The 27,615-nt window shown below is 44.6% G+C and overlaps 2 protein-coding genes across 13 annotated transcripts in view; both read left to right on the top strand.

Annotated features, from left to right (window-relative positions):
* Positions 1-490: 490 nt before the first annotated feature.
* On the top strand, positions 491-15,394 carry nkain1 (sodium/potassium transporting ATPase interacting 1; the record flags this gene model as incomplete). Of its 4 annotated transcripts, none has more annotated exons than XM_080442069.1 (8): positions 491-690; positions 1,209-1,521; positions 2,942-3,079; positions 5,967-6,047; positions 6,752-6,949; positions 10,590-10,650; positions 13,788-13,869; positions 15,007-15,394. In XM_080442069.1, the coding sequence occupies exons 2-8, from the start codon at positions 1,468-1,470 to the stop codon at positions 15,014-15,016; spliced, it is 624 nt and encodes a 207-aa protein (XP_080298195.1). In that variant the 5' UTR covers positions 491-690; positions 1,209-1,467. The 4 variants fall into 4 exon arrangements, with proteins under 4 accessions (XP_080298195.1, XP_080298194.1, XP_080298193.1 ...); XM_080442068.1 differs by having other exon boundaries at positions 1,035-1,521; XM_080442067.1 differs by having other exon boundaries at positions 1,032-1,521.
* A 3,279-nt stretch (positions 15,395-18,673) lies between these two features.
* pum1 (pumilio RNA-binding family member 1) overlaps positions 18,674-27,615 on the top strand; it is a 56,195-nt gene continuing 47,253 nt past the window's right edge. For 5 of the 9 annotated variants that reach the window (XM_080443320.1, XM_080443319.1, XM_080443318.1 and 2 more), the window contains exons 1-5: positions 18,674-18,770; positions 22,346-22,518; positions 23,656-23,781; positions 24,216-24,284; positions 25,769-25,874. In XM_080443320.1, coding sequence (XP_080299446.1) covers positions 22,357-22,518; positions 23,656-23,781; positions 24,216-24,284; positions 25,769-25,874 — 463 coding nt within the window. In that variant the 5' untranslated portion in view covers positions 18,674-18,770; positions 22,346-22,356. Of the gene's footprint in view, positions 18,771-19,917; positions 19,924-22,345; positions 22,519-23,655; positions 23,782-24,215; positions 24,285-25,768; positions 25,875-27,615 lie in introns of those variants that run through there. The other 4 variants (XM_080443322.1, XM_080443323.1, XM_080443316.1 and 1 more) reach the window with 2 other exon arrangements.

The raw sequence follows: 27,615 nt of genomic DNA, 5'->3' as shown, positions 1-27,615 counted from the left end.
TATGAGCTTGTAGATCTGCTATTTTTGAAAAATCTTGAAAATGTGTGCATATCTTTGACTATATATATATATATTTTTTTTTTAAGCGAAAATGTTTAACTAAAATCTTTGCTTCTGTGGGGTCCCTACTCCCTGGCACAAAACATTTTCAGAATGGGGTCCGCGGCCAAATCTATATTTAGGGGGTCCTTGGCATGAAAAAGGTTGAAAACCATTGTGTTAAACAGAGCTATATATGTCACATTGTGTCTCGTCTCGTCTCAGTCGAGGCGGATGGATGCTCATGCAATCAGAACAGAATCCCGGCACGGCACAGCTCGCTTGTGGAGGGGGGGGTCGTGGTGGTGGTGGTGAGTGACTGATCCCCCCCTTATCCCACCCCCACCCCTCCAATCTCCTCCTCCTCCTCCCCCGGCTCCTCCTCAGCCCAGCCCGCCCCGACACCCACCATCCACCACTGACTGTGTGTGTGTGTGTGTGTGTGTGTGTGTGTTGACAAAGACTCCGCGACACGGTGAAGCGGAGCCCGGCGGACTGTAGGAGCAAGAAGACCCCCAAGAAGAATAACCTCCCTTTCTTCCGGACCCGGGATTCAAGGAGGAGCCGGTCGTCCCGATTATAAACCCCCGTTGGAACACCGAGGAGGAGGAGGAGGATCGAAGGAGAAGGAGTCTCTCCAGACAGAGAACCGTGAGTCTATAGTCTACAATGAACCGCTTTGTGTGTCTCTGTCCGCCGTAGCAAGATCTCATTTTTAGCCTAGTAGCTACCATACCTCCCTCCCTCCCTCCTCCGTCGGGTCAATTCCCTCCTCCTCCCCCCCTCTTCCTCCCCCACCACCTCCTCCTCCCCCCTCGCTCTTCCTCCCCCTCCTCCTCCTCCCCCCGTGTGATCCGTTATCATATGATGCTCATTTCTTGTCGTTAGCCCCCGGGGCCACGTTATGACAGCTTTTCGGTATCTCTTCTTTGTGCCTTCTTTGTGTCCCCCCCCCCCCTCCTCCTCCTCCTCCTCCCCCGAACCGCCGCCAGAAGGTGTGGCCGAGGTGAGACGGTGCTCGTCGGCGGTGGTCGGTCGGTCGGACCGCAGACCCCCCCCCCCCCCCCCAACCCCTCTACTCCCTCCTCCTCCCTTCCCCCGTGAAAACCCCCCCACCGTGACCAGGCAGTGACCACCGTCCACTCACTCACCACCCCACCACCCCGCAGCTAATATTTACCGACGAACAGCCCAGCGGTCAACATGGGTCAGTGGGTCTGAGTGAGGGGAACCGCAAAGAGACCATCAGCAGCGTTCCGGGAGGAAGAGGAGAGGAGACGGGGGAGGGAGGAGGAGGAGGAGGAGGAGGAAGGAGGCGTCTAGCCGGGAATGGTGTGAGCTGAGACCGCAGGCAGTCTGGATCTGACCGGGGACCCGTCCTTCCCCCGGAGCCTCCGCGGCTCCAAGCCGCGTCCAGAGCCCTCCAAGATGGGGAAGTGCGATGGGAGATGCACGCTGCTGGTGATATGCTCACTGCAGTTGGTAAGTGACTGTGTGTGTGTGTGTGTGTGTGTGTGTGTGTGTGTGTGTGTGTGTGTGTGTGTGTGTGTGTGTATGTGTGTGTGTGTGTGTGTGTGTGTGTGTGTGTGTGTGTGTGTGTGTGTGTGTGTGTGTGTATGTGACTGTGTGTGTGTGTGTGTGTGTGTGTGTGTGTGTGTGTGTGTCCGTGCGTTCGTGCGCGCGTCTGTTAACTGCCTTTCAACTCATCCCCTCACTAAACTAGAAAGATATAATTAAAGCCAATGTGGTACAGAGCCACACATTGTAATCAGGCCCTCTCTGCTCCTTACAAACAGCTGCAGCTGTCCCGGTGGCATGCCTCACTATGGGCATTAAACAAGGCTCTGTGTGTGTGTGTGTGTGTGTGTGTGTGTGTGTGTGTGTGTGTGTGTGTGTGTGTGTGTGTGTGTGTGTGTGTGTGTGTGTGTGTGTGTGTGTGTGTGTGTGTGTGTGTGTGTGTGTGTGTGTGTGTGTGTGTGTGTGTGTGTGTGTGTGCGTGCTTGAAAGAGAGGGAAGCACCATGGTGTTAAGAAGAGTGCTCTGTGTCTGCTGCTCAGCATATGTGTGTGTGTGTGTGTGTGTGTGTGTGTGTGTGTGTGTGTGTGTGTGTGTGTGTGTGTGTGTGTGTGTGTGTGTGTGTGTAGCAGAGAGAGAGAGGGAGGGAAAGAATAAGGTGTGAATGGTGTGTTCTGTAACCACGTGAAGAGGCAAAGTAAAGACCCCTGGCTGTGGAAGTGGTGTGTCAGAGGAGCCCCCCCAGCCCCCCCCCCCCCCTGCTCTCTGCCCATCTGGTCTCCATTCTGGAGTTAAACTTAGCCCTTCCTTGTGTCTCCAAATAGCTCAAGTCCTATTTGTCTAAAATGTAATAACTATGTAATATGAGACTATGTGGGCTATGTGTGTGTAGTTGTGTGTGTGTGTGTGTGTGTGTGTGTGTGTGTGTGTGTGTGTGTGTGTGTGTGTGTGTGTGTGTGTGTGTGTGTGTGTGTGGACGGACGGGCTTTACTGGTGAGCAGCAGGCTATTGTTTGCAGGGAGGGACTGATGATGTGTTGTTGTTATGAGGCCCATAGATTCTCATTAGTTTTGGGGGAGCTTTTGGGGGGTTGCTCCTCTTTTACAGTCACTGGGCTGGCTGGAGCTCCAGGCAGTTACCATGGAAACAACTGCGGCAGACCTGTGTATGTGTGTCCCTGTCCCTGCGTGTGTGTGTGTGTGTGTGTGTGTGTGTGTGTGTGTGTGTTTTATGACCGTGCGTGGAAACCCATTGTGGCTGTGTGAGTGTGTAGGTGTTTATGTATGTGTGTTTGGGAAATGATGTTTATTTACGTCGTCTTTGTGTGTGTGTGTGAGTGCATCTCCCATTAACGCGTGTGTGTGTTTCCACCCCTCCTGTCCCCTAGGTGGCAGCCCTCCAGAGGCAGGTGTTTGATTTCTTGGGCTACCAGTGGGCGCCCATCCTGTCCAACTTCCTGCACATCATGGCCGTCATCCTGGGCATGTTCGGCACCGTGCAGTTCCGCTCCAGATACCTCATCTTTGTGAGTATTATCCGCTCACCTTCCCCGTTCGTTACTCAATCTCCTGGCCCTCTTATCTGCTGGTGTCACCGTTCTGAGTAATTTGCTAGGGTTGGGATCCGGGACCAGCGGAAACCGGATCCAACATTGAGGAACCGGAATCGGTTCCATCACATTTGGAACCTTTTCCGGAACCGGTTTCATCACACTGTCAGAGCTGGTTATGTGGACTTCACGTCTGCTACGCAATTACAATACTAGTGTTTCTCAAACCTTTGAATTTCAAGGACCACCATAACTCTGAGAGGGTACAAATGGAACCAAATGGACCCGTAAGGATCCATTTGGTTCCATTTGTACCCTGTCAGAGTTACAGACCTGTCAGGGTACATTTGGAACCCCTTGTAGGAATCGTTAAAGGGAATTGTTAAGGAATCGGACCGCTATGAAGGAATCATTAAGGAACCGGAATCATTAAAATCCTGAAGGATTCCAACCCTAGTAACTGCTAATATGTTGGACTAGAGCCCATGATGCCGGATTTGGGGTTCTGATGCCGATCTCGAATTTGGAGGGTCCTAGTCCACCGATTATAGACGTTTTTGGCAAATGTTTTTTATCAAAAAGTGCAAGATCAATTCTGGCGCTCGGGTGGCGTAGTGGTAAAGTACCTGCCCACCACCACGGGGGTCTAGTGGTTCGAATCCACCGAAGTGCTGCATCCGGCTTTGTCGAGCGTCTATAGCAGGGGTCTTCAACGTTTTCAGGCCAAGGACCCCCTAGCTGAGAGAGAGATGAAGCAGGGACCCCCTACTCTATATTGTTTTTTTTTTACTTAGTCTGCTCTTTTTTCCCTCTACACCTATATAGCCTCTTTGCCAAAAATAGCAGATCTACAAGCTCTCAACGCCTCGCAGCGCGAGGCGTTGAGAGCTTGTAGATCTGCTATTTTCGGCTAACGTTCCCCTCAGAAAAGGAATTCTAGGGTTCAAGTGGTTAATGTAAAAAAAAACGAAATCCTATCACACAAAGATTTTGGCGGACCCCCTATAGTAGCTCTGAGGACCCCCTAGGGGTCCCGGACCCCCTGTTGAAGACCCCTGGTCTATAGTGTAGACGCCGTGCCAACACAATTGGCCCGTGTTCGGGGGAGGGAAGCCGGGTGGGGTCTATAGGAGGGTGATCTTTGTCACTGTACATACTCCTATGGGCTGGGGGGGGCAGCACCCGTCAGCAGGTAGTGTTGGGGCGGGAGGAGTGGGATGGAGGCTCTGCGTCCTCCCGGTCGGGGCTCCTCGCTGGTAGGAGTCAGTAGTATACAACAGCACTGCAGTGACAACATGGAAATGTGCGCGGGGAGGAATTCATTGGCATAATGGCAACATTTTGGGGAAAGGGGTTTTAAAAAGCAGCAAAAAAGCATGTTATTACATTTACAACAATATTTTTTTCAAAAATAAAACATTCTACAAGCTCAGTGAGCTTGTGTATCTGCTATTCTTGAGCAGTATAGAGTATAGAAGTCCTGAAGTCACTCGTTCATCCCCAGGTTCGTAAAGTAATTTCGTTATGGAGAATAACATTGTGTCATCATAGAATCGTCTCATATAAGAATTGTGGTCCAAAAATAAACAAACTGTCTCGGCGATATTGTCAGGGAAGAGGTTCTGTATCGTTTATGATAGTCAGTCACTTATATTTGATACAGTCTGTTTCTGGCGAAAATTTAACTAATTCGGCGGAAGTAACATTATCGTTTTCTCACCGTCAGTTGATGCTTCCTATCCATAAGAGTCAAACCGCCAGGGTCATTTGTTTATTTTTGGAACACAGTTCTTATTTGACGCGATATTAAATACGTCTATGGGGATTCAGAATGGGGGTGGAAAACCGCGAACCAGGTAGACAAACCTAGGATGTGTAAATTACGTCAGACTTCGGTGCTCTATTGAACATTTTCAAACACTTATTTAAAAAAAAAGCCAGGTTTAAAGTGGTAAAACATCGTCTGTATACCGTAATTACTGATAAGGATGTTGTAAAAAAAAAAAGGTAATTAATGGCAGGTTAAACTACTTTACTACTTAATCTAAGTAAGTGTGGACAATTGTGTGTACTTGCATCTGTGGTCCACGGTATCCACAGTGGTCGTGGACACATGTTTTCATACTAGTTGCATGTACTTGTACACATACTGTATGTACAGTACATTATCAAACACTAACTCTCAGATAATGGTGTGCATGGATTAAAGCTCTCAGTCGCCACGACTGATTTCAGTCATTTTTATTTATTTCTAAAGATATTTTTGCAGGCTTTTCTCCCTATATTTATAGGTATACTGTAGTAGAGAGGGACAGGTAGAAAGAGAGATGGGGTGAGACATGCAGTAAAGATCGTCAGGAACGGGACTCGAACCCGCGATGCACTGTCAGGCTACATTGGGAGCCTTGGTGCCCGGACGGCCTGATTTCAGTCATTTAGATTCCATAGAAGCCAGAATGTCTTCTATGGAAGCATGTTGCGCAGCTAAAATAGCCATTCTACAAGCTCACAACACGTCGCAGCGTGACGTGTTGTGAGCTTGTAGAACGGCTATTTTATGTGAGCTTGTAGAACGGCTATTTTATCTTCGGTTAAAGATTAAAGAGTATTTGAATTGGTCAAAGTAGCAGAATAGAAAACATGTTCAGAACAGAAGTATCTTCCATAAAACCCCTAAGGGTCTCGGATATTTCATAAAAGCCTCAATCTGGTGACTTCTTCAACTGGTTTGTCTGTACGTAGAACAGCAGGAACATAGGTTTAGATTAGAACGATGATACCTAAACATAATTCTTAATAAACTAATTGTTCCGGCATGAGGTTTTATTTTGGCTTCATTCCTTGTTGTGTTTGCTGTCTGCAGTATGCAGTGTGGCTGGTGCTGTGGGTGGGCTGGAACTCCTTCATCATCTGCTACTACCTGGAGGTGGGACAGCTGTCTCAGGTAAGCTCCTGGTGTGTGTGTGTGTGTGCGTGTGTGTGCGTGTGCGTGTGTGCTTTTGTCCAAGATAGTGCCATCCACCCATATTGTTACTCTGTAATTATACTGTGTGAGACGGTGCATGCGCTTTTGTCCAAGATAGTGCCATCCACCCAAATTTAGAACAAACATGGGAACATTCTCACTCTACTACTCTTCTACAAAATGTGGAATCCCCTGACACCATCCATTAAAAGATGTGTATCACTGGTAACATACTTGTATGCTTTTGTCTTATTGACCTGTATGTGAAAATGGAAAATACCAATAAAGAAACCTTGAACAAAAAAAAAAGATATGTATCACTGGCCTCTCTAAAAATTGGCCTGAAATGCCATCTATCAGGAGACCACAAGGTAAATGTAAATTCCCATAGGAAGGAGGTGTCATTCACTGCCGACTTTTTCTCCTTTGTACATACATAGTGTTTGTATTTGTTGATGACATGTATGACATGTATTACATTTGTATGCTATGTTGATGAATTGAATACATAGGACCACAATGGAAACAAGTTCCCAGGTCTTTTTTTTGTGTTATCCTTTTAGCCTCAATGTCTCAATGTAGCACGTGCTGTTTACATTTCTGACTAATAAAGTATTCAATCAATCAATCAAAACATTGTTACTGTATTTATACTGTGTGTGTGTGTGTGTGTGTGTGTGCAGGACAGGGACTTCCTCATGACGTTCAACACGTCCCTCCACCGGTCGTGGTGGATGGAGCACGGGCCCGGTTGCCTGGTAACGCCGGTGCTGGACTCCCACATCGCCCTGGACGACCACCACGTCATCACCGTGTCGGGGTGTCTCCTTGACTACCAGTACATCGAGGTGTTGAGTTCAGCCATGCAGGTCCTACTCGCTGTACGTATGACACACACACACACTCGTGTGCACACACTCACACCCATGCACATACTTTACCCACACACACACACACACACACTAACGTGCACGCACACTCATAGCAGTTGTCAACAATTGTGAGGACCTACCATTGATTTCCATGGTCTTGTACAGTAGGGTTTAATCCCAGGAATGCCCATCCAACCCATTTACCAGGAAATAGTTAACATGAGGTTATGGTAAACAGAGAAACAATATATATATTTAAAACATTTATGTGGGCTGCCCTAATGTAGCGGTTTGAAGCGTACGTCTTTCATGCAGAAGGTCGTGGGTTCGAATCCTGCCTGGGGGTCGACGTCAGCAAGGGCATGCGATCAAATGGGTTCAGATCTGAGCCAAGTCTCCTGCGTGAGGTGTGTCTGAAGCCTGTCCTGGATTGGAGTCTCCAGATGTAAAAAACAGATGATGATATTTAAAACGTTTATAATATTGAATGGGACAGTTTGCTTTCTTTACCCATTCTCTGTCATTTTTGATGTCTTTGGCTAATCAAAAATAGCTGATATACAAGCTCATAGCTCATAGATGAAGCAGGGACCCCCTCTATATCGTATAAAATTGTGTTTCAGATGAAACTTTTGGTCTACTCTTGGTCTACTCTTTTTTCCCTCTACACCAAACACCTCTTTGCCAAAAATAGCAGATCTACAAGCTCGTAGATAGGCTATTTTTGGCTAGAGTTCTCCTCAGAAAAGGGATGATATAGGGTTCAAGTGGTTAAGGTATATAAAAAAAAATCATACCACACAAAGATTTGGCGGACCCCCTGTAGTAACTCTGAGGACCCCCTAGGGGTCCCGGACCCCCTGTTGAAGACCCCTGGTCTAGGCTTTTCCATTATCCCACAGCCAGTGAGATGCAGTTGTCTCATATTTTACTATTCTTTTAAAATGTTTTAAGATTTTCGCCTCTATAACCCATTTAGACCTGGTTGTAACCTATACGTCTTTTTATTACGGTACTTTTCAATCCAGGATAGCATCTGTGTCACGTTAGTTGTTGCTATATATATGTCATCATCTGTTTTAGCACATCTGGAGACTCCCGTCCAGGACAGGCTTCAGACTTCGCCTCCTGCAGGAGACTTGGCTCAGATCCATCTGAACCCATTTGATTTGGCGTAGGGTAGGGTTCGAACCCCACGACCTTTCCGCATGAAAGGCATGTGCTCTAAACCGCTACACTAGGGCAATTAATCAAAGTTTTTCCGAAAACTTACGTTAGGATTTAGAAGCCGCTTTTGGAATGGGCTTAAGGTCTAAATGGGTTGGCATGCCCCAAAATAGAGACGCCACGGTTAAGGTGGCCTTTTTCCCCGGTATTTTTTTCAGAAAAGCCTGGGAGAAACGTAATTTCTCCCAGGATCAAAATAACGATCCCTTGTGGTGGGTGGTGAGTTGTCAACAATGAACGAACGTACTGCACCTCAAACAGATCGCCAAGAGCAGGAGACGTCAAATGATCTCTGGAGGAAATAATCCCATAAGAAGTGTTTCTCAGCAAAACCCAGTTTATAAACCCAATTCATAGTCTGCAAATAAACTATGTGGACCTATAGGTGGATGTCAAGGTCTGCTATAAGTACACAATATCGTTGCTGTCGGGCAGAAACCTCTTATATCCGTGTTATAACTTTTTGTGTTTTTTTTTCGTAAATGAATGCCCTACTTGATCATACTACAGCGTCACACAAAAAGTATCAGATCAGCATCAGATCATACAAGCTCATAGCGCAGCACAGAGTGCTGCGCTATGAGCTTGTATGTCTGCTTTTTTTTAAATTGCCAAAGAAATATTAAAATGACTTTATTATTCTAATTTGATTCATATAAATGGCATTATTTTGCTTTTATACTTATGAATACCACCAGATACTACCCCAAAGCAGTCATTTTTGGAATCCATAAGTTTATGTATATTTCTCCTTGTTGCATTTAGTGTTGCTTGACCAATGCTTAGAATACTAAGCATTGGTATTCTAAGAATACTAGAATACTGTAAGAAGTAAGGACCGACTTTAACAATTCCATATGGCTACAGTTTTAAGAAGTAGTGGAGGGCAATATACTGCATTAAATTCCCCCAACCTGATTGCGGTTCGTTTACATTACATTGTAAAGGACATAATTAAACAAAATAAAATCTCATCTATTTGTCTGTGGCTTCCCTTTTTAGCCTATATATTATTATTCAGAAGTCTGACTTCAGTAAACAAAGACACCTAGCCAGCCATCACAACCACAGACTGTTTCAGATGCTGCCACTTGGCAAAGACTTCACAGCCGCAAGGCCACGGGGCAATAGGCTGCAAAAGAGCTACTTCCCCGGACAATCAGGTTTATGTACGAACAGACCAGGAACAAGAGCAATAATAAGCTTCGGAAGCGCTAATCACTCCCCCCCCCCCCAAACAACTGCAGGCAGCCTGTGTGTGGCAGTCACACACACTCACACATTTCCCACACTCGCACATAGCCCCCCCTCACTCACACACACCACAGTGACCACACACACACACACACACACACACACACACACACACACACACACACACACACACAGAGACACACACACACACACACACACACACACACACACACACACACACACACACACACACACTGGCACATGACACATAAACATGTGAACACTGTGTACATAAACATACTGTATATCGTTGCTGTCGGGCAGAGACCACAAACCAACTACAGCGTCACACTAAAAGTAGCAAAAGTAGCAGATCTGCAAGCTTGACCTTTGAGCTTGTAGATCTGTACTGAGTACTGATATATAAGATGTAACGATAAAATAGACATTGAATCTTGACTCTTGAATGAAGGGACTCGATGCGGAATTGTACTATTCTTGCTATTTGAGAAATATGTTATCCACACTAAAAATAAACGGTGCTATATAGCATATAGCACCAACAGCGGTTCTTTGCCTCGTATTCATACCGTTTTTGGTGCTATATAGCGGTGCTTCTCAAAGTGGGGTCCAGCGACCCGACCCCAGGGGGTCCCCAGCAAAATTTGTTAATGTAGCGTCACAATCATTTTAACCACTTTAACCATATTTTATACTTTGGCTATTCAAAAATAGCAGATCTACAAACTCATAGCGCGGCACAGAGTGCTGCGCTATGAGCTTGTAGATCTGCTATTTTTTAAAAATCATGAAAGTTTTTTGCAAATCTTTGAATATGTTTTTTTTTAAGTGAACATTTTTAACTCAAATCTTTGCGTCTGGAGGTCCCTGAAAATGTTTTTGAGATGAGGGTCCGCGGCCAAATAAATATAATTTTGGGGGTCCTTGACATGAAAAAGTTTGAGAACCACTGATATATAGCACCACAACAATCCCAAAGTGTGTGTGTGTGTGTGTGTGTGTGTGTGTGTGTGTGTGTGTGTGTGTGTGTGTGTGTGTGTGTGTGTGTGTGTGTGTGTGTGTGTGTGTGTGTGTGTGTGTGTGTGTGTGTGTGTGTGCGTGTGCGTGCGATGACGTGCCCAAAATAGCGATGCCAAGGGGTGAAACTGGTTAATCCACGAGAAAGTCTCAAAGTAACCAAGCGTTCCCCATTTCTTCTCTTCCCCAGCTCTTCGGCTTTGTATACGCCTGCTACGTTAGCAAAGTCTTCCAGGACGACGAGGACAGCTGTGAGTACCTCTGTCTTGCTCTAAAAAAAAAAGAGTTCATTTAAAGTGTCTTGGGGGGAGGCCGATTTGGATGACGCTGGTGCAGTGTTCATTTTGTCGACCAAAACCACCGCTTATTGTTTTCCCCTGGCTTAGAGTAGAGTCATGGCGAGTGAGGTGTCCCATCTGGTCGCTACGACTGCTCCCATCTGTGGGAGTGTTACGGACGGCAGTTGGAAAATCCCTGTTGCTGTCCTGATATGTCTTAACCCATTCAAACCGGGAACGCATCCGTGTAACCACTTTATCCATGTTTTTTAAGCTTTGGCTATTCAAAAATAGCAGATATATAAGCTCATAGCGCGGCACCGAGTGCCGCACTATGAGCTTGTAGATCTGCTATTTTGAAAACTCTTGAACATTAAGTGCAGATATTTGAATAATATATATATTTTTCAAAGGGAACATTTGTAACTCAAATCTTCTGGGGGGGTCCCTGGACCAAGATATTTTGAGATGGGGGTCCTCGGCCAAATACAATTTTGGGGGCCCTTGACATGAAAAGGTTTGAGCACCACTGATATAGTAACATACGTTTTTCAGTTTATTGTTAGGATTTTGAAGACATTTGTAGAATCCCCAGAAGCAAAGATTTGAGTTAAAAAATATATACATTCAAGGATTTGTACAAATGTTCAAGATCTTTGAAAGAAATAGCAGATCTACAAGCTCGTAGAAGTTCTGAGCATGTATATCTGCTATTTTTGAATAGCCAAAGAAATCTAAAAATGACACCGATTCTTTCCCGGTCTAAATGAGTTAATATGTCTGTTTGTCTGTGCGCTGTGTTGGCTGGAGTGCTCTGTCTGTCTGTCCATCTGTTTGTCTGTCTGTCTGTCTGTCTGTCTGTCTGTCTGTCTGTCTGTCTGTCTGTCTGTCTGTCTGTCTGTCTGTCTGTCTGTCTGTCTGTCTGTCTGTCTGTCTGTCTGTCTGTCTGTCTGTCTGTCTGTCTGTCTGTCTGTCTGTCTGTCTGTCTGTCTGCCCGAGTGAGGTGGGTGGTCTAAACGCAGTGCCATATCATTACATCATGGGCTGTGTGGGTGTCATTATTACCGTAATAATGACACCCACACAGCCCATGATGTAATGATATGGCATATGCAGTGTCATAGAAGATGAAGTCATCGCAAGTCATTGCACAATGCAATCTGGGAACCCATTCGGATAAAAAAAAAATATATACATATTTTTTTTCTCCTTTGTTTTTGCCACCACCACACCACCTCCTTTTTTGGGTAGAAACAGGGACTCGATTTGGCTCCTCCCCTTTCTTAGTCCACTTCCTCCCGGGTGCTACAATAAACACAGAACTCTACAAGTTTGGGACAGTGGTGCTGAGAGATTACGCACAATGTAATGTAACATTGGTATTACTTGTTATTTTGGGATGTCAGTATCTGATAGCAACACTGTTATCAGAGATGCAAAGTCAAAATAGGCAACTGATTTCACTGTAATATTTCTAAATTCTAATTTCTAAAAAATAAAGAAAGGCTGCTTTCAGCTACCAAAAAGGGGGTTGGATAAGAGGGCAGCAAAGGTCTTACAATTGTTATAATAATAATAATGCTAGGATAATGGGAAGACCATTACCTCCTGTTGTATTTAGTGTAACGGAACCCTAGGAAGAAGATTTAGCTTGGTGTATACTTGTAGGCCTGGAAGTGTTTATAAAGACTCAATCATCAACAGACTGTAGTGCAGGCAGGGTTTCCCAAACTATAGCCATAGCCCCTGCCGACGGCCCCCCTAATGTAAAATGGTTTAAAACAGGGGTCTTCAGGCCAAGGACCCCTTAGCTGAGAGAGAGATGAAGGAGGGACCCCTACATATTGTATAAAATTGTGTTGCAGATTAAACTATTTCATATATCGCTTCATAGACCTTTGTAGCGTTGTGTTCATGTTCAATGTGTATTTTCAGACAGTTAACCACTTAAACCCTAAATACTCAGAAAACGTGTACTATCCCCCCACACCTAAACTTCTTTGCCGAAAATAGTCGATCTACAAGTAGCGAGGCGTTGTGAGCTTATAGATCTTCTATATTTGGCTAAAGTTCTCCTCAGAATAGGGATTCTAGGGTTGAAGTGGTTCATGTAAAAAATGTATTATATACTATCACAGAAAGATTTGGCGGCCCCCTTGTAGTAACTCTGAGGACCCCCTAGGGGTCCTGGACCCCCTGTTGAAGATCCCTGGCTTAAATGAAAAACAAAAAGAGTGAAATTAGCAGATGATCAGGTAGATCAGCTGTTTTTGCTATTTTAAAAAGATTTTACCGAACATTTGGACAAAAATGACATGTCCAAAATAGGGACACCGGGTCGAAAGGGATCAAATTGATCTTAATTTAATTAAAATTTAATTAAGCATTTTATACATACGTATATTTCTTAATAATTATTATCTTTCATTTTACTCTCCTTCCCAATAGTCCCCGCTGGCGGCTTATTAAAAAATAATATATGTCAGGTTTTAGAACGGTAGACATTATTTTTAATATCTCAGTTGTTTGACCAAAGGACCTCAAAAAGTAATGGTCTGAATCCATATTTTTGGAATAAAAGTAATGGATCATTACTCTTTATCATCAGACACTTAAGGGTTTAATACTTTAAAGAGCAAGCGAGAAAGAGCTACCTAGCGCTGTACAGGTTGCCTTGTCGTAATGGTTTACAGTGTCATAATGAGTCATAATGCTGTCAGCCAGAAACCTCTTATCTCCATATTCTTGTGTTTTTTCGTAAATTAACGCCCTACTTGATCATACTACAGCGTCACACAAAAGCATCAAAAGTAGCAGATCCACAAGCTCGAAACGCGGCGCGAAGCGACGCGTTTTGAGCTTGTAGATCTGCTACTTTTGATGCTTTTGAATTTGAATCCTGAAAAGTGTCATTTTTGGACATATGGGGTTTCCATCCGACAGAGACGATAAGGGCATTAGTATGCAGTGCGATGATGACATAATGGGGGTTTTTAGTTTCAGAAATTGAAACGCAATGATGCACTCTGTGAACGTTTTTAAAATTTAAAGGCCAGTGGAATGATTATATAGCTTCTCCTCCTCTTTCCCTCTTCTCCTCCTGTCCAAAGTTGATTTCATCGGCGGCTTTGACTCCTACGGCTACCAGCCGCCTCAGAAGTCCTCCCACCTCCAACTGCAGCCTCTGTACACGTAGGTCACACACACACACACACACACGCGCGCACGCACACACACACACACACACACACACACACACACACACACACACACACACACACACACACACACACACACACACACACACACACACACACACACACACACACACACACACACACACACACACACACACACACACACACACACACACACACACACACACCACTACCACTGTTCATATTTTGGAATTATACAAATATATTTATATGTGATTCAAGATTTTATTTTTATTTTTCTCTCTTTACTGGCATGTTTTGATTGATTGATTGATTGATATCTTTACTGATCATGAAAAAAAAAACATATGCCATAATAACATACGTCTGACCACGTTATCAATGGGATAACGCAGAAAAGCTTACAGCTTGTTTCCATTGCAGAAATTAAAATGTAATGATTTATATCTGCAAAGTAACTAGTAACTCAAGTTTTCAAATAATTGTAGTGGAGTAAAAGTACAATATTTGCCTCTGAGATGTAGTGGAGTAAAATTAAAAGTATAGGAAATTGGAAATACTCAAGTAAAGTACAAATACCTCAACATTGTACTTAAGTACAGTACTTGAGTAAATGTACTTAGTTACTTTCCAACACTGGTCCTTCTTAGTATGAGTTGTGTATGAAGTACACATCTCATACTACATACAAAACAAAGAAATATACTAAATATCAGAGTTCCAAGCCAACAAGCAATCGTCTATTCTTCGTACCTATTATGACTTTATCGGACGGTCTATTATACCATTATTATTACCATTTCAAAATTAATTTCAGTTTCGACTGATTACATCTATAATGAGTATATCAATGAACTAATCATCATAACAGAGTCGTTATATTACATAACCTCATATGTCCAAAACTGTTACTTTTCAGGATTCAAATACAAAAATAGCAGATCTACAAGCTCAAACCCGTCGCTTCACGCCGCGTTTCGAGCTTGCAGTTCTGCTACTTTTGATGCTTTTGTGTGACGCTGTAGTATAGGGCGTTAATGTATGAAAAAACACAAAAAAGTTGGAACGTGGAGATAAGAGATTTCTGCCCGACGACAGCAACGACATGGGATAACCACTTATTATTTCTGTCCTCTTCCTTCTATCCCAGGGCTGGCTAGGTGTTAGCCAGCGCCCCCTACAGGCCAAAAGCTGACAGTGTCACTGTGGATGGAACCTGGTCACCCTGACAACTCACACCAACTCTGTGTCACAGTTCAACCGAGGAAATGGACTTATTTCCACAATCCAGAGGGAGGCGTGTGTGTGCGTGTGTGTGTGTGTTTGCGCGTGTGTGTGTGTGAGTGTGTGGATGTTTTTGCATGCATGTATGTATGTACGTATGTATGTATGTGTGTCCCAACGAGAGACAAAGACACCCCCTGAACAGAATGTAAAGCGCTCAGGGACGAACCAGCATGTGATGGGAGAAGGGAGGGGACAGACACAGGCATCACGTGGATATCCATGGAGGCACAGAGCTGAGGGCACCTCTATCAAGTTACCAGGGGGGATGGGATGGGGTGGGGCGGGGCGGGGTGTGTGGGGCGGGGGACGACGACGACACTTCACCAAACTGCCAGCGTTCGACACTCCCAAACTGTGTGTCTCTGTAACAACCACATGAACTATAGCTAGTGCACAAATGGATGATGCACCCTGGACTCATAATAATAAACGGTGCGGTGTGCCCATGTTTTCTTTTTGTATGGGGGAAGGCACATTATGATAATAATAATAATAATAATATTAATAATAATGAGGCACGGCTCGTACATATTGTCGTTTTAGAAATGTGGTGACGTCATACTAGAGCGGTTCTAGTTTCCCCAGTCCTGAAGCCATCGTCTCTTTTTTTCCGCTGCCCCTCTGCTCAGCCAGCCACGTATCACCACCACCCGTCACTCCTCCGTGGTCCGGTCGCGGTCAGCCACTGGATCTGATGGTAACTTTTTTGTCATAGCCTGGTACTAACACCTGTTTCGGACGTTTTAGGTCAGTAATAAGTTCTCAACTGGATTTTTGCACCGGGGCCTGAATTTTGTGTTGACTCACCTTGGGTCTAATGCCGTGGGACCTTTGGTTTGTGGATGGCTTGGGGACTGGGCCTTTAGTGTATCTGGTGTGGGGGGGGGGGGGGGGTAGGGGTGGGTGGGGGGGGGGATATTGTGCATGTAAATAACAAGCCGCTGATCGTTTTGTTGGTTCTACTTGGGACAAGTGGGGGAGTGGGGTGGGGTTCTGGACGCGACAAACCTGCGGGTGTCTCCTTACCTGTATCCCTCTCAGTCTCCTGTCCTGGATGATTTTAGGGCAGTGGTTCTCAACCTGTGGGTCGGGGCCCCCAGGAGGGTCCCCACATGATTTCACTCCCCAGATGACAGTAAAGTGATAATTTAATTTAACTTTTCAGACCTTTTTAATACCTAAAAAAATAAGCAAGAAAGAAAAAAAAAACGTTCCTGCATTAAAAGTAATCAACAAATTATACTATAAAAACTGGTCAAACATTGGCCAAATTGTCAAATAATATAAGAAAGAGGCAAACGTTGTGAAAATAGCCGATCTACAAGTGGATTTCATAGATAGCCGATCTACAAGCTCACAACGCCTTGCGCTGCGAGGCGTTTTTTCACAATATTTATCCGTGGAACCGAGTCACACAGAATTGAATGCCTCAACCCCTACAATTCCATATATATTTCAACTATGATACTTTTGGGGGGGTCGTGGCCTGAAAAGGTTGAGAACCACTGATTATGGGGAGCAGTGGCCCATCCCCTCCTCCTCCGAGAACACACTCCCACCTTTTTTAATTCATCAACCTGTCATTGTCTTTCTCTTGGCTCCATCACGCCACTATCTCCGTCCTTGAGCTAAAGTGACTGACCTCTCAATCTGAACATGTTGATATGGGGACCTTAAAGGAATAAATAAAATAAAAAAGACTATCAGCAGACAGGCACGCCTGGGGGAGTAGTTCTTGGTAGAAATCACAATTTAGGGGGGTCTTCAGGGGTCTTCAACGTTTTCAGGCCAAGGACCCCCTAGCTGAGAGAGAGATGAAGCAGGGACCCCCTACTCTATATTGTATAAAATTGTGTTTCAGATTAAAGTTTTTTTTACTTAGTCTGCTCTTTTTCCCCTCTACACCAAAAATAGCCGATCTACAAGCTCTCAACGCCTCGCAGCGCGAGGCGTTGAGAGCTTGTAGATCGGCTATTTTCGGCTAATGTTCCCTTCAAAAAAGGAATTCTAGGGTTCAAGTGGTTAATGTAAAAAAACTAAATCCTATCACACAAAGATTTGGCGGACCCCCTATAGTAGCTCTGAGGACCCCCTAGGGGTCCCCCCTGTTGAAGACCCTTGATTTAGATGGAGAGAGGAGAGCGACCAGGAAAGGAAGGGAGGGGAGACTGGTATGATGAGGTGAATATGTTACTGGGTGTTGGGTGGGAGGTTTGAAGTAATAAAAAGTACACTTTCTAAATTAAATGTGCCTTCTGTTGTCATCTGTACATGCACATAGAGATTATTAATATTATTATTGTTATTACAAAAAATGTTTTCATTTAAACTGTTACTGTGACATTAATATTTAGATCATGAAGCACAACCCTATTTTATTATACCAATAATGCACCGTTATTGCTGCTCCAGCTCCACTATGATTTGATGTATTACTCTCTATGCTAGCCGCATTACGTCATCTCTACGCTAGACAGAGTCGTACTGCATGCATGGTCGCACTGGTGCTTTCTTCTTTATATTTTTGCTATATAGCCATCTGGCTCGTTTTGATGTTATTAAAACATTTTGTTGACAACCAACTGTCTACTTTTCACATTGTCCATTGACACATTCCGGAGGTCCGCCGGAGCATCCAGACAGCCAGTCAGTCAGTCAGTCAGTCAGGAACACACCCACCCGCCGGCAGTGTGGCGCAGCACGTTGCCATGGCTGCCGGACAACTCCGTTACCCTTGTTACACTACAAGTTGTGACCTATCGAATTCCGTGTTGCAAGATCAAGTCAACCGTTTTTGAGATTTCCTTGCGAGAAATTTCAGTGGCAGTATTTTTTTGTAAGCATGTATGTTCGATAATCATCATTTCATAGCCATCAGATTAATACGCGACCTGACTAATGTTCAACAAACAAAAAGAGACCTGACAACCAAATCATTTTAACATGTTCCATTCAACAACAAAAATAACTAAAGTGCAATGTTATGTGTACTGGCTGTAGGTTGGACTGATTTTATGTTTTATTTTATTGTTGTATTGTTTGTGTATACTTGTCATTTGGTATGTGACTATTTATGGACCTTGAGAATCTGAATGAAATAAAGATTGAATTGAATTGTTAGCGACCCCTGGCGTCACATGATCTGATGGGTCGCCAATGTTGGCGTAGCACCGCACCCCCGAACATTGTGTACCGACCACACGGAGGTTATTATTGGGGACCTCGGGTCCAAGGGGACAACAACCCCATATTAAACACAACCAGATGTTATGTTCTTATGGGACAGAACTAACGATATATGAGCATGGCCATACATATGCTAAGACCATTGACAAAACAATGTGGATAATAATGTCAAAACAGTAGGTAATAATACTGTAATAACACCCCCCCCCACACACACACACACACACACACACGCACACACATTCATAACAAAGGGAATCGAGACGCTCGAGCTATCTGCCTGTTGGCGCAATGAACCGCACGCTCGCGCTCGCCCTCATTCCTTCCCATCATGCAGCGCGTCTCGCCTGCTCCCGTCGAGCCGCCATGTTGTCGGAGTGAAAGCCTGGGAGTCGGAAAGAAACCGGGGCTGATATCCGCGACCATCCACCCTCTCCGCCTGTAAGTATCGCCTCTCCGCGGCCGCGGTGGCCCCGCGGACCCCGCCGTTCACACGTCGGTCCGAGTATTGTCGGGGATTATGTCTCGAAGCGAGCCATTACCGGGAGGTGTTTTATAGAGAGAGCCTCCCCGTCTTCCAGCCTCTTCCTCCCGTTGTGTCGGGGTCTTCCGCTCCAGACAGGCAAGCTCCGGGGCCTTTGTTAGCATCCCCTCCCCTGTCACGGGGGGGACCTGTGGTGATGGTGGGACGGGGCCAGTGAACGGTTCGAGTCCGGGCTTATTTTTTATCAAAGCAGGGAGCCGAGTGTCCGTCCGTTGTCTGTCGGGGTAAGGAACCGCCGTGCCCCCGTTAATAACGTCATGTCGAGCCCGTGTTCGGGTCGGTGCCGCTCGGCTGCGTTGTGGCGCTTGTGTGTCGGTCGGGGGACGGACGGGGAGGCCATGTATTGTTGCTAGACGTGAGCAATGATGAACCCACCATAACAGCCCCCCGACAACTGACAGCCAACCCGGGGGCCTGGCTGTCAACGTTACCGGGGGACGCGGGGGTCCACTGTCTTCCCATGGTGTCACACAGACAGACACAACTGCTGCCTTATTCACAGTGTTGTTTATGCCGTGTCGAGACGTTGGCTTTGGGGGAAATGACAGGTTAGGTTTGTGTTGTTGCTGGGGACACCTTAACGTTATGTTGCTAGCTTGCTTGTCGCCTGGCTGTCACGCCCCGTGTGTGTTTGTGTGTGTGTGTGTGGCCGGTATGCGGTGAATTGATCCCCCGGTATTGAATAATGATTAACCCAGTTAGTTCGGTATTATGGAAGCACTGTGTGCCTATTTCCGGGTGACCAACTCGGTAACATAACAAGCTGCGAGGAGGAGCGGCTTGGCTTTAAGGAATGAACACTGTTAGTGCAGTGGATCTCAAAGTAGAATCCAGGGTTCCTTTGGGGGGGGTCTATATTGACCCTCACAAGTCTGTAACTCTGACAGTATACACATGGAACCAAATAGACCCGTTAAGGTCCATTTTGTTCCATTTGTATACTGTCAGAGGTAAGGGCAAACCTTGAAATTTAAAAGTTTGAGCACCATTGTTGTAGAGTGTGTTGTGGATTTCCGGGTGGTTCTGTAACTTTAGCACATGGGAGAGCTGGTCAGCATTGCTTTTCAGCTAAAATTAAACAAATCTAGAGCTAATGGTGAGTGAGTGGGGGGGCTATTTGTTATCTTAATTTGTCGCTCAGCCCCTGGTCCTGTTGTAGTGGTGTATTTTCACCCTGTATGGCTCGGGAGTCTTGTTGAAGGGGGTGTGTGCTAATGTGGAGGATTGCACACTGGTTTCAGCAGCCTTGCGGTTGGTGATGGATAGAGTGTGAGCCTGTGACTCTGCCAGACAGGTAATTACTGTGCATGGCTCATTGTAAAAAAAAGTACTGCTTGTAATTTCCCTGTCTACTTTATTGCATGCTGATCTGAAACTCATAATCAGAAACACAAGGGGAGAGAGAGACCCTATATTAGAATACAAATTATAGCCCTCAAGACAACTTAAAACCACTGACGGTTTATGTGTGTCTAAAACTGATCACCAACCCCAAATGGCACTTGTTCCTAGTTGAAATAGGTGGATTTGTCATAGCATGTGTAAATGATTATCTAGCCCTTTGCCTTTCTCCCAGTGAATATGACCATTATTACCTAACAAATTGCCCATAGCGATGGAAGCGCAAAGTCACTCAAGTTTCATAACAAACTTGCCTGGACAACACTTTGATGAATGGCGGTTGCTATAGTAGCAATATACAGTATACATACCTTTTCCCTGGTCAGATAAATTGGCTCAAATGTATTGTACATAAACTCACTCACTAGATGGATTTCTGTGTTGTACATGGGAAGAAACTGTTGTCTGTGTAACAGCCCAGGTATTATGCATTTGGACATGATTAGCTAGCAGAATACAGCGGTAGAGCGAGGTTTATCATATATGGTCTACTGCACTGGTTCTCAACTTTTTCAGGCCGCGACCCCCAAAATAATCATATTTGAACTGGGGACCCCCCACCCTGACAAGCACTTGGAATTGTAGGAGTTGAGGCGTTCAATTGTATCACAAGTCTCTTAGCTTGTAGATCAGCTATTTTCACAATTTGTGCCTCTTTTTTATATTATTTGACAATTTGGCCAATGTTTGACCATTTTTTTGTAGTACAGTTTGTTGATTACCTTTGATGCAGTTATGGTCCTATTTATTTTCTTTCTTTTTTTGTGAGGTACTAAAAAAGCCTTAAAAGTCTTTAAATTGTCACTTCACTGTCATCTGGAGACCCCCCAAAATAATGTGGGGGACCCCCCTGGGGATCCCGACCCGCAGGTTGAGAACCACTGGTCTACTGCACATAGGCTGATTTATGCCTAAACTCACCTACTGTAGCTGGGCTTTGTAAAGGTCCTCTGCAGACTGTTGCTGTATCAGCAAATAAATGGCATTTATCCCCAGATACTGTACAGGTATATTGCCATAGAGAGACTTTGCCCAACTCCTGCTGGAGAGCTATTGTTAGGCCAGTCATGCATAATATTTTCCCACCTATAAGCATTTCTCCTGTACAGCGAAGCTTGGACTTGAAAGTAATAGGAGGAAATGGCTTTGTTTTCTACGTGATTTTCTGCAGACATCTATTTCCATGGCTGTGTCACTTGAGCTGAACTAGCAGAAATTTCCGTTTTCTCAAATGAGGCATCTCAGTTCCTGATTTATTTGAATATCGTGTGTGTGTGTGTGTGTGTGTGTGTGTGTGTGTGTGTGTGTGTGTGGTGTATGGCTTGAAGTGAGACGAGATGGCTCCGTTTGCGTCAGTGTGGTCGTCAAAGTGAACCCTAATCTACAGCGATTGGGAGATATTGGCTCCATCTAATTAAAGGAGATTACTTTGTGCTTACATTTCTCATTCATGTAGGAATGATGCATTGAGATGGTTTTTGCAGATAAGACTGATTGGGTGCAGAACGTCATTCTGGACTGGTTGGAATAGGGAAACCGTAGACGAGTGAAAATAAACTAGCCTTTCGGTCTGGATACATCATCTGACAAGTGGCATTTTGTGCCTTCTGTTTCAATTTAGGCCAGTTCAAAGAGCATAGCGGGGTTATTTATTCTGACATGAAAAGCAGTTGCTCACACTCCCTTTGTACTGTGTCTAACACAATGGTTCTCAAACATTTTCATGTCAAGTTCAATGATATGCATTTGGCCGTGGACCCCCATCTCAAATATTTTGTTCCAGGGACCCCCAGAAGCAAAGATTTTAGTTGCAAATGTAAAAAGAATATATATATACATGCCGCGCTATGAGCTTGTATATCTGCTATTTTTGAATAGCCAAGTATAAAAGGTTAAAAATTATTGTGATGCTATATTAACACATTTTGCCCCCCCTGGAACCCCCCCCAAGGACCCCTGGGGTACCCGGACCGCACTTTGAGAACCAATGGTCTGACATATTGACCCAGTATGCCACTTTGTGTGTGTGTGTGCACACATGCTCAACGTCTACTATGGTATCTCCCAACAGGCTGTGGTGGAATGAGCAGTGTGTGTGTGTTGAAGAGGAAAGCAGTGCTCTGGCAGGACTCGTTCAGCCCCCACCTCAGAACTACATCTCCCAGCATGCCCGTGGTGCTGAGCAGCGGAGGACACGCCCCTCCAGCCGGGCAGACCCCCCAGGCCCCGCCCCCCAGCCAGCAGGTAACCCAGGCTGGACACCACACCTAGTAGTAGACACGTCTGTCCTTTTATTGGTCTGAGAAGAAGGGAAGAATCTCTGTGTATGAAGTGTTGGCCTCCATATCTGGACAGGTGTAATTTTTTTTGGAAAGCCACTATACCTTCATTCGACTATGAAACAAACTATTAAAGACGGGGTGCTGTGAATTTCAGTGATTTCCCCCCCCCCCCTAAAACATAATCATCAGGTATTATGGTTATACTAGGAGGAAGATTTTTTTCAAAAAAGTGTACAGAAATAGTTAAAATTATGTTTTTATGTGGACACTCCTCCAGTTCATGAAGTATACCTGGTTCTCACCTTAGCACCTCCTCCACCACCTTAGCACCACCCACCTGTCCTAGTCCCTCCTCCTCCTCATACCTGTTGTGTTATGATAATGAGGGGGAGGGTACAATTTTACTATGTCACTAATGGGCTGTTTTTCTATTGGCACGTTTGACCCTCAAGGTTTCAGCCTCTAGGTAGAAACTCAAAATAGTTAAGAGAAAGAATACTTAATGAAGTTCTATCAACCTCATAGACACATGAAAAATCACACCCAGTGTGAAGTGGGTGGTGTGGTCATCACAGTGGTCATCACAGTGATGGAAGCTCACTTAAAAAAAAAAGTGTTTTTTTTAAGTGCATAGTCCTATTTATAGGTTATTAAATTCATCATGTGTCTCGCTAGCCAATCACAGTGCTGAATAGAGTCAGCCAATAGAGTCAGCCAATCACAGTACAGCTAGGGGTGTACTAATGTAGGGGTGTACTAATGTATGAGCCAATCACAGTACAGCGAAGGGTGTACTAATGAGTTGTCCCAACCCCACTTATAGGGGCGGCTACACCGCCCAAAAACAGAAAAAGTGCAAAACCATGGCACCACCTCTTTAAAGTCATATCAATTTATGAATTAAATGCATTTTGTGACCAAATCCTGTGCACATTTCCTTGTTTGGGTTGAATAACAACCCTGGCTATGTTGACCTGTTGGCTTTTGTAAATCTGTCAGGTACTACACACTACTGTGTACCTGACCTAAGTGCTGTGCCTTTTGGCAGTAATTCCAGCATAACCTGTGTGTGTGTGTGTGTGTGTTTGCATGCATCCAGGGTGTGGCGGGTGCGGGGCGTTCCCAGGACGATGCTATGGTGGACTACTTTTTCCAGCGACAGCATGGTGAGCAGCCTGGCAAACACCGCTGGCCCACCGGAGAGAACATTCATGACAGCAGCCAGGTGTGTGTTTTTGTGTCTTAACGTGTGTCGGTTACATTATTGGTATTATATGGAGATGGGGGGGGGGGGGGGGGTTTGTGCTCTCGTGGAGTTTGGATGTACTCGCCTCAAGCTGAAAGAAATACTGGAAGTTTGTTGGGGTTGGGGGGGGGCGCTAAATTTCATCCCTCTCGTCTGAACTCTAGGCATTTTTTGACGTTAGCGGCACTTATTCTCTGTGAATTGATTGTTTGCGAGAAATTAAATGCTTGTTAAGCAGGACCTGCTCCTCAATGTAGTGGTCTAATGACCAGATTTGAATATGAACCAATAGCTGGTAATTCTTGCAGGAAACATTAGGATAGGTTGTTTTTATTTTCAGCCCTTTGCCCTTGTCTAACCTGCCTCCTGTGTCACCTCTGTGTACGTGTGTGTGTGTGTGTGTGTGATTACAGGTGCGGTCTATGGATGAGCTGAACCATGATTTTCAGGCTCTGGCTCTGGAGGGGCGTGCCATGGGAGAGGTGAGAAGGGGTGACGGATTGGGGTCACTAACTGCGTTGTTAGCAGTATGCAGTGGTGGAAAAAAGTACTCAAATGTTTTACTTGAGTAAAAGTATCAATATGGCAATGTCGAAATACTCTGTTACAAGTGAAAGTCTGTTATTCAAAATGTACTTGAGTAAAAGTACAAAAGTATTGGCATCAAAATATACTTAGAGGACCAAAAGTAAAAGTACACAATATGCAGAATGTCCCATTTCACAAGTGTTCAAAACATAAAAATCATTTCTGAAAATAGCAGATCTACAGGCTCACTTGTGAGCTTGTAGATCGGCTATTTTCAAATAGCCAAAGTATAGGGATGAAGTGGTTATTGAATGTTTTGTAATAATAATCCAAATCTACATAGTGACTAGTAACAAAAGTTTTCAAACAATTGTAGTGGAGTATCTGCCTCTGAGATGTAGCGGAGTAAAATAATTGAAAATTGAAAATACTCCAGTAAAGAGAAAATTCATCAGATTTGTACTTAAGCACAGTACTTAAGAGTAAATGTACTTAGTTTCTTTCCACCACTGGCAGTATGTCTGAAGTACTGTAGCCTCCCTCTGACCTCATACGTCTGCCAGACACAACTCATTAGTCTAAATTTGTGACCTCATAGTGATCTCTGAAAGTGATCTACACAGAATCTGTTTTCTAGATTTGGTCTCTCAGGAAGATAACATGGCAACTGAACATATATTGCAGTTTTTTTTTATTAAAGCTGGGCAGTATATTGATATCAATAATACGTGCTACTGCACCAGTATGAACTGTATAGTACAAGCTACTCATAGTTAGCGGCAGTATGCAGAATAATGACCATTATGCAAAAATTACTCTTGAGTACAACACCCAAAAGAATATATTATTATTACAATCACAGTCACGTGACCACCAGGTCGTTGAGTTCGCCTGTGTCACCAGAGTGTATAGAGATATGAAACCAAGGGCAGAGGGAAAGAGGAGTCGCGTTCGAACCCAGGTCCTCACGCTCACAAGGAGCATATATGTCTGTGCACTAACCTGGCTGAGCCACCCAGGCACCCCATCAAACTAATTATTAATTGTATTAGTTACAGACTTGGCAGTTATCTCTAATCCTGCTATGACACCCATGAAAGAGGTTCATTGTTTCGAAAACGAAATCAGAAACTGCCACATTGCATTGTGGGATATACAGCACACCCATGACGGTAACTCAGGTTGGTCAATTTGACCAGTGGAGCATGTCGTCATGGACCTTTTGGCATGCTGGAAATACTCATGTTGTACACACTGCGTACTACTTGCTACTTTTAGCACAGATTTGATATGAATTTAATATGAGTTTTTAAGAATCTTTTTGTTGTTTTATTATCTGTCCAACCATCTTGTGCTGTGCGCTTTTCTCTTTCCATTTCCTCTGTTGTCCTCCTCTTGTCACTCTCCTCCTCCTCTCGCCAACTGGTGTCTCTTATAGCAGATGCTGACCGGTAAGAAGTTCTGGGAGGCGGATGACTCTGGGAAGGACGGACCAAAGGGCATCTTCCTGGACCAGTGGAGGGACAGCGCGTGGGGGGCCTCAGGTATGCCCTTGTCTGAAGGACCCCGACAGACCTGTTTTTAAACCAGGATATGCGGGTGAAGTCCACCGTACCATTTTTGGCTTAGTAATGCGACAAAAACACGTCTCCATGGGGTGACTAATCGATAGAGAAAAAGGTCATTTTGGGGGTTAACTATCCCTTTAAGTGGTTAAGATCTCTGCCTGACCAGGATTCGGGTCGGGTAGGGCTCAATTTGTCACATATTTCTCGGGCTCAAGGCGGGTTCGGGCTTTATATTTATATTAGGGGGCATTTATATCACTAGCCTTTGGACTCGCCAATGATATCATACTCTTATGTAGTGCAGCTAAAACTTCAGCATCCTGTGTGCAGTGCAGCAGTCTCTGTACAGCCAGCCGACAAGGTGAACGGCGTGTCATCTAGCTGATGTATATGTTAAAGTGCTCATGTGGCCCATAGTCGCTTTTTTGGGGCTGGTTTTCCTAGACCTGGTTGCTTGTTTCTCTCAGAGAATCTGGCAACACTGCGTGACACCTTGGATGAATGCAACAGATCAAAGCTGACATCAATATTCTGACAGAGTAAACGCACTCTGTGTGAGTGAATTGACAGCTTGTAGAACTAATTAATTGGTGATTAGTTAAATCCAATCCGAGAACTGCCGTTGGTCAGTTTGAAAAACAGACGGGGGGGGGAAGTAGGCCAAAATGACTCCCGTTCTTGACGAATAACCAAACCTACATACAGTACAGTATATAAGATGTAATGGGGAGAAAAAAGGCTGCTGCAGCAGAAAAATGTTGGGCTGTATAATCAGAGTTCAGGCTTAATAAAAGGTGATCCAGGTCGTGTTCGGGCTGAATTTTGCCAGGTTTGGGCCGGACAGGCCAAAAATCTAATGGGTGTTCCTATAACCAGCCGGTCAGCCTGCCACTCGGCTCATAGACACCCAGCTTAAGGGTGATTGATACTTGGTCTCACAACGCTGCGTGCGACTTAAGTACAAATCAGGCGTTACTGGAGGCAAGGTCATAGTGAGAGGCAGGGCCGGTCTTCTGTAGATGGATAGTTTTATTGTTATAGACAATTAAATTACAGAACCCCCTTAGGTGTTGCAGAATAACAAAGTAGGAATAATAATAAAAAAAGTTAAAGGACAAATAAACAAACACTATTAGAGCAACATGACTACTAATAATATACAAGGTCACTAATATATCCTAGTAATATAGTAATGGATAAGTTATTGCACATATGTCCAACAGTAGCAGTGCAATAAATAACATACAAAGTACTGTATATTAAATGTGCTTTGCTTGTTATCCAGTTATTGCACACTGGGGCGTGAGGGGATAGGGGTAAAAGCAGCATTGTTTAATTGTACCACAGTACCGTGGAAGAAGCTGTTTTCCTCCTGGGAGTTTTAAGTTGCAATGTTCCTATATCTTCCTCCAGACGGTTCAAGAGGTTGGTGGATGTTTTCTGGGGTGCGATAAGCTCATCAACTCCATCTAAGCATGAAAACGGTTTTATCTGCCATTTGTGGCTGTGCTTGTATGCATGAAAGTCTCATACCGGATTGAAATAATGTCTGCTAAAAGACTCCATTAAACCTCCTTTAACGTCAGTACCAGCAGCAATGTGTCACAACAAGAACATGAGGTCCTTAACAGGCGGTGTGTATGGGGATGGTCCGGGTTGGCCGCTCGCTGCTGATCACATTTATTTTGATTGGCGTCACAATTTAGAAAAGGCCAGG

Source organism: Gymnoscopelus braueri, assembly GCF_963280865.1.
Source record: "Gymnoscopelus braueri genome assembly, chromosome: 11".
NCBI classification, from domain to species: domain Eukaryota; kingdom Metazoa; phylum Chordata; class Actinopteri; order Myctophiformes; family Myctophidae; genus Gymnoscopelus; species Gymnoscopelus braueri.
This window is presented reverse-complemented; position numbering and strand designations above follow the sequence as displayed.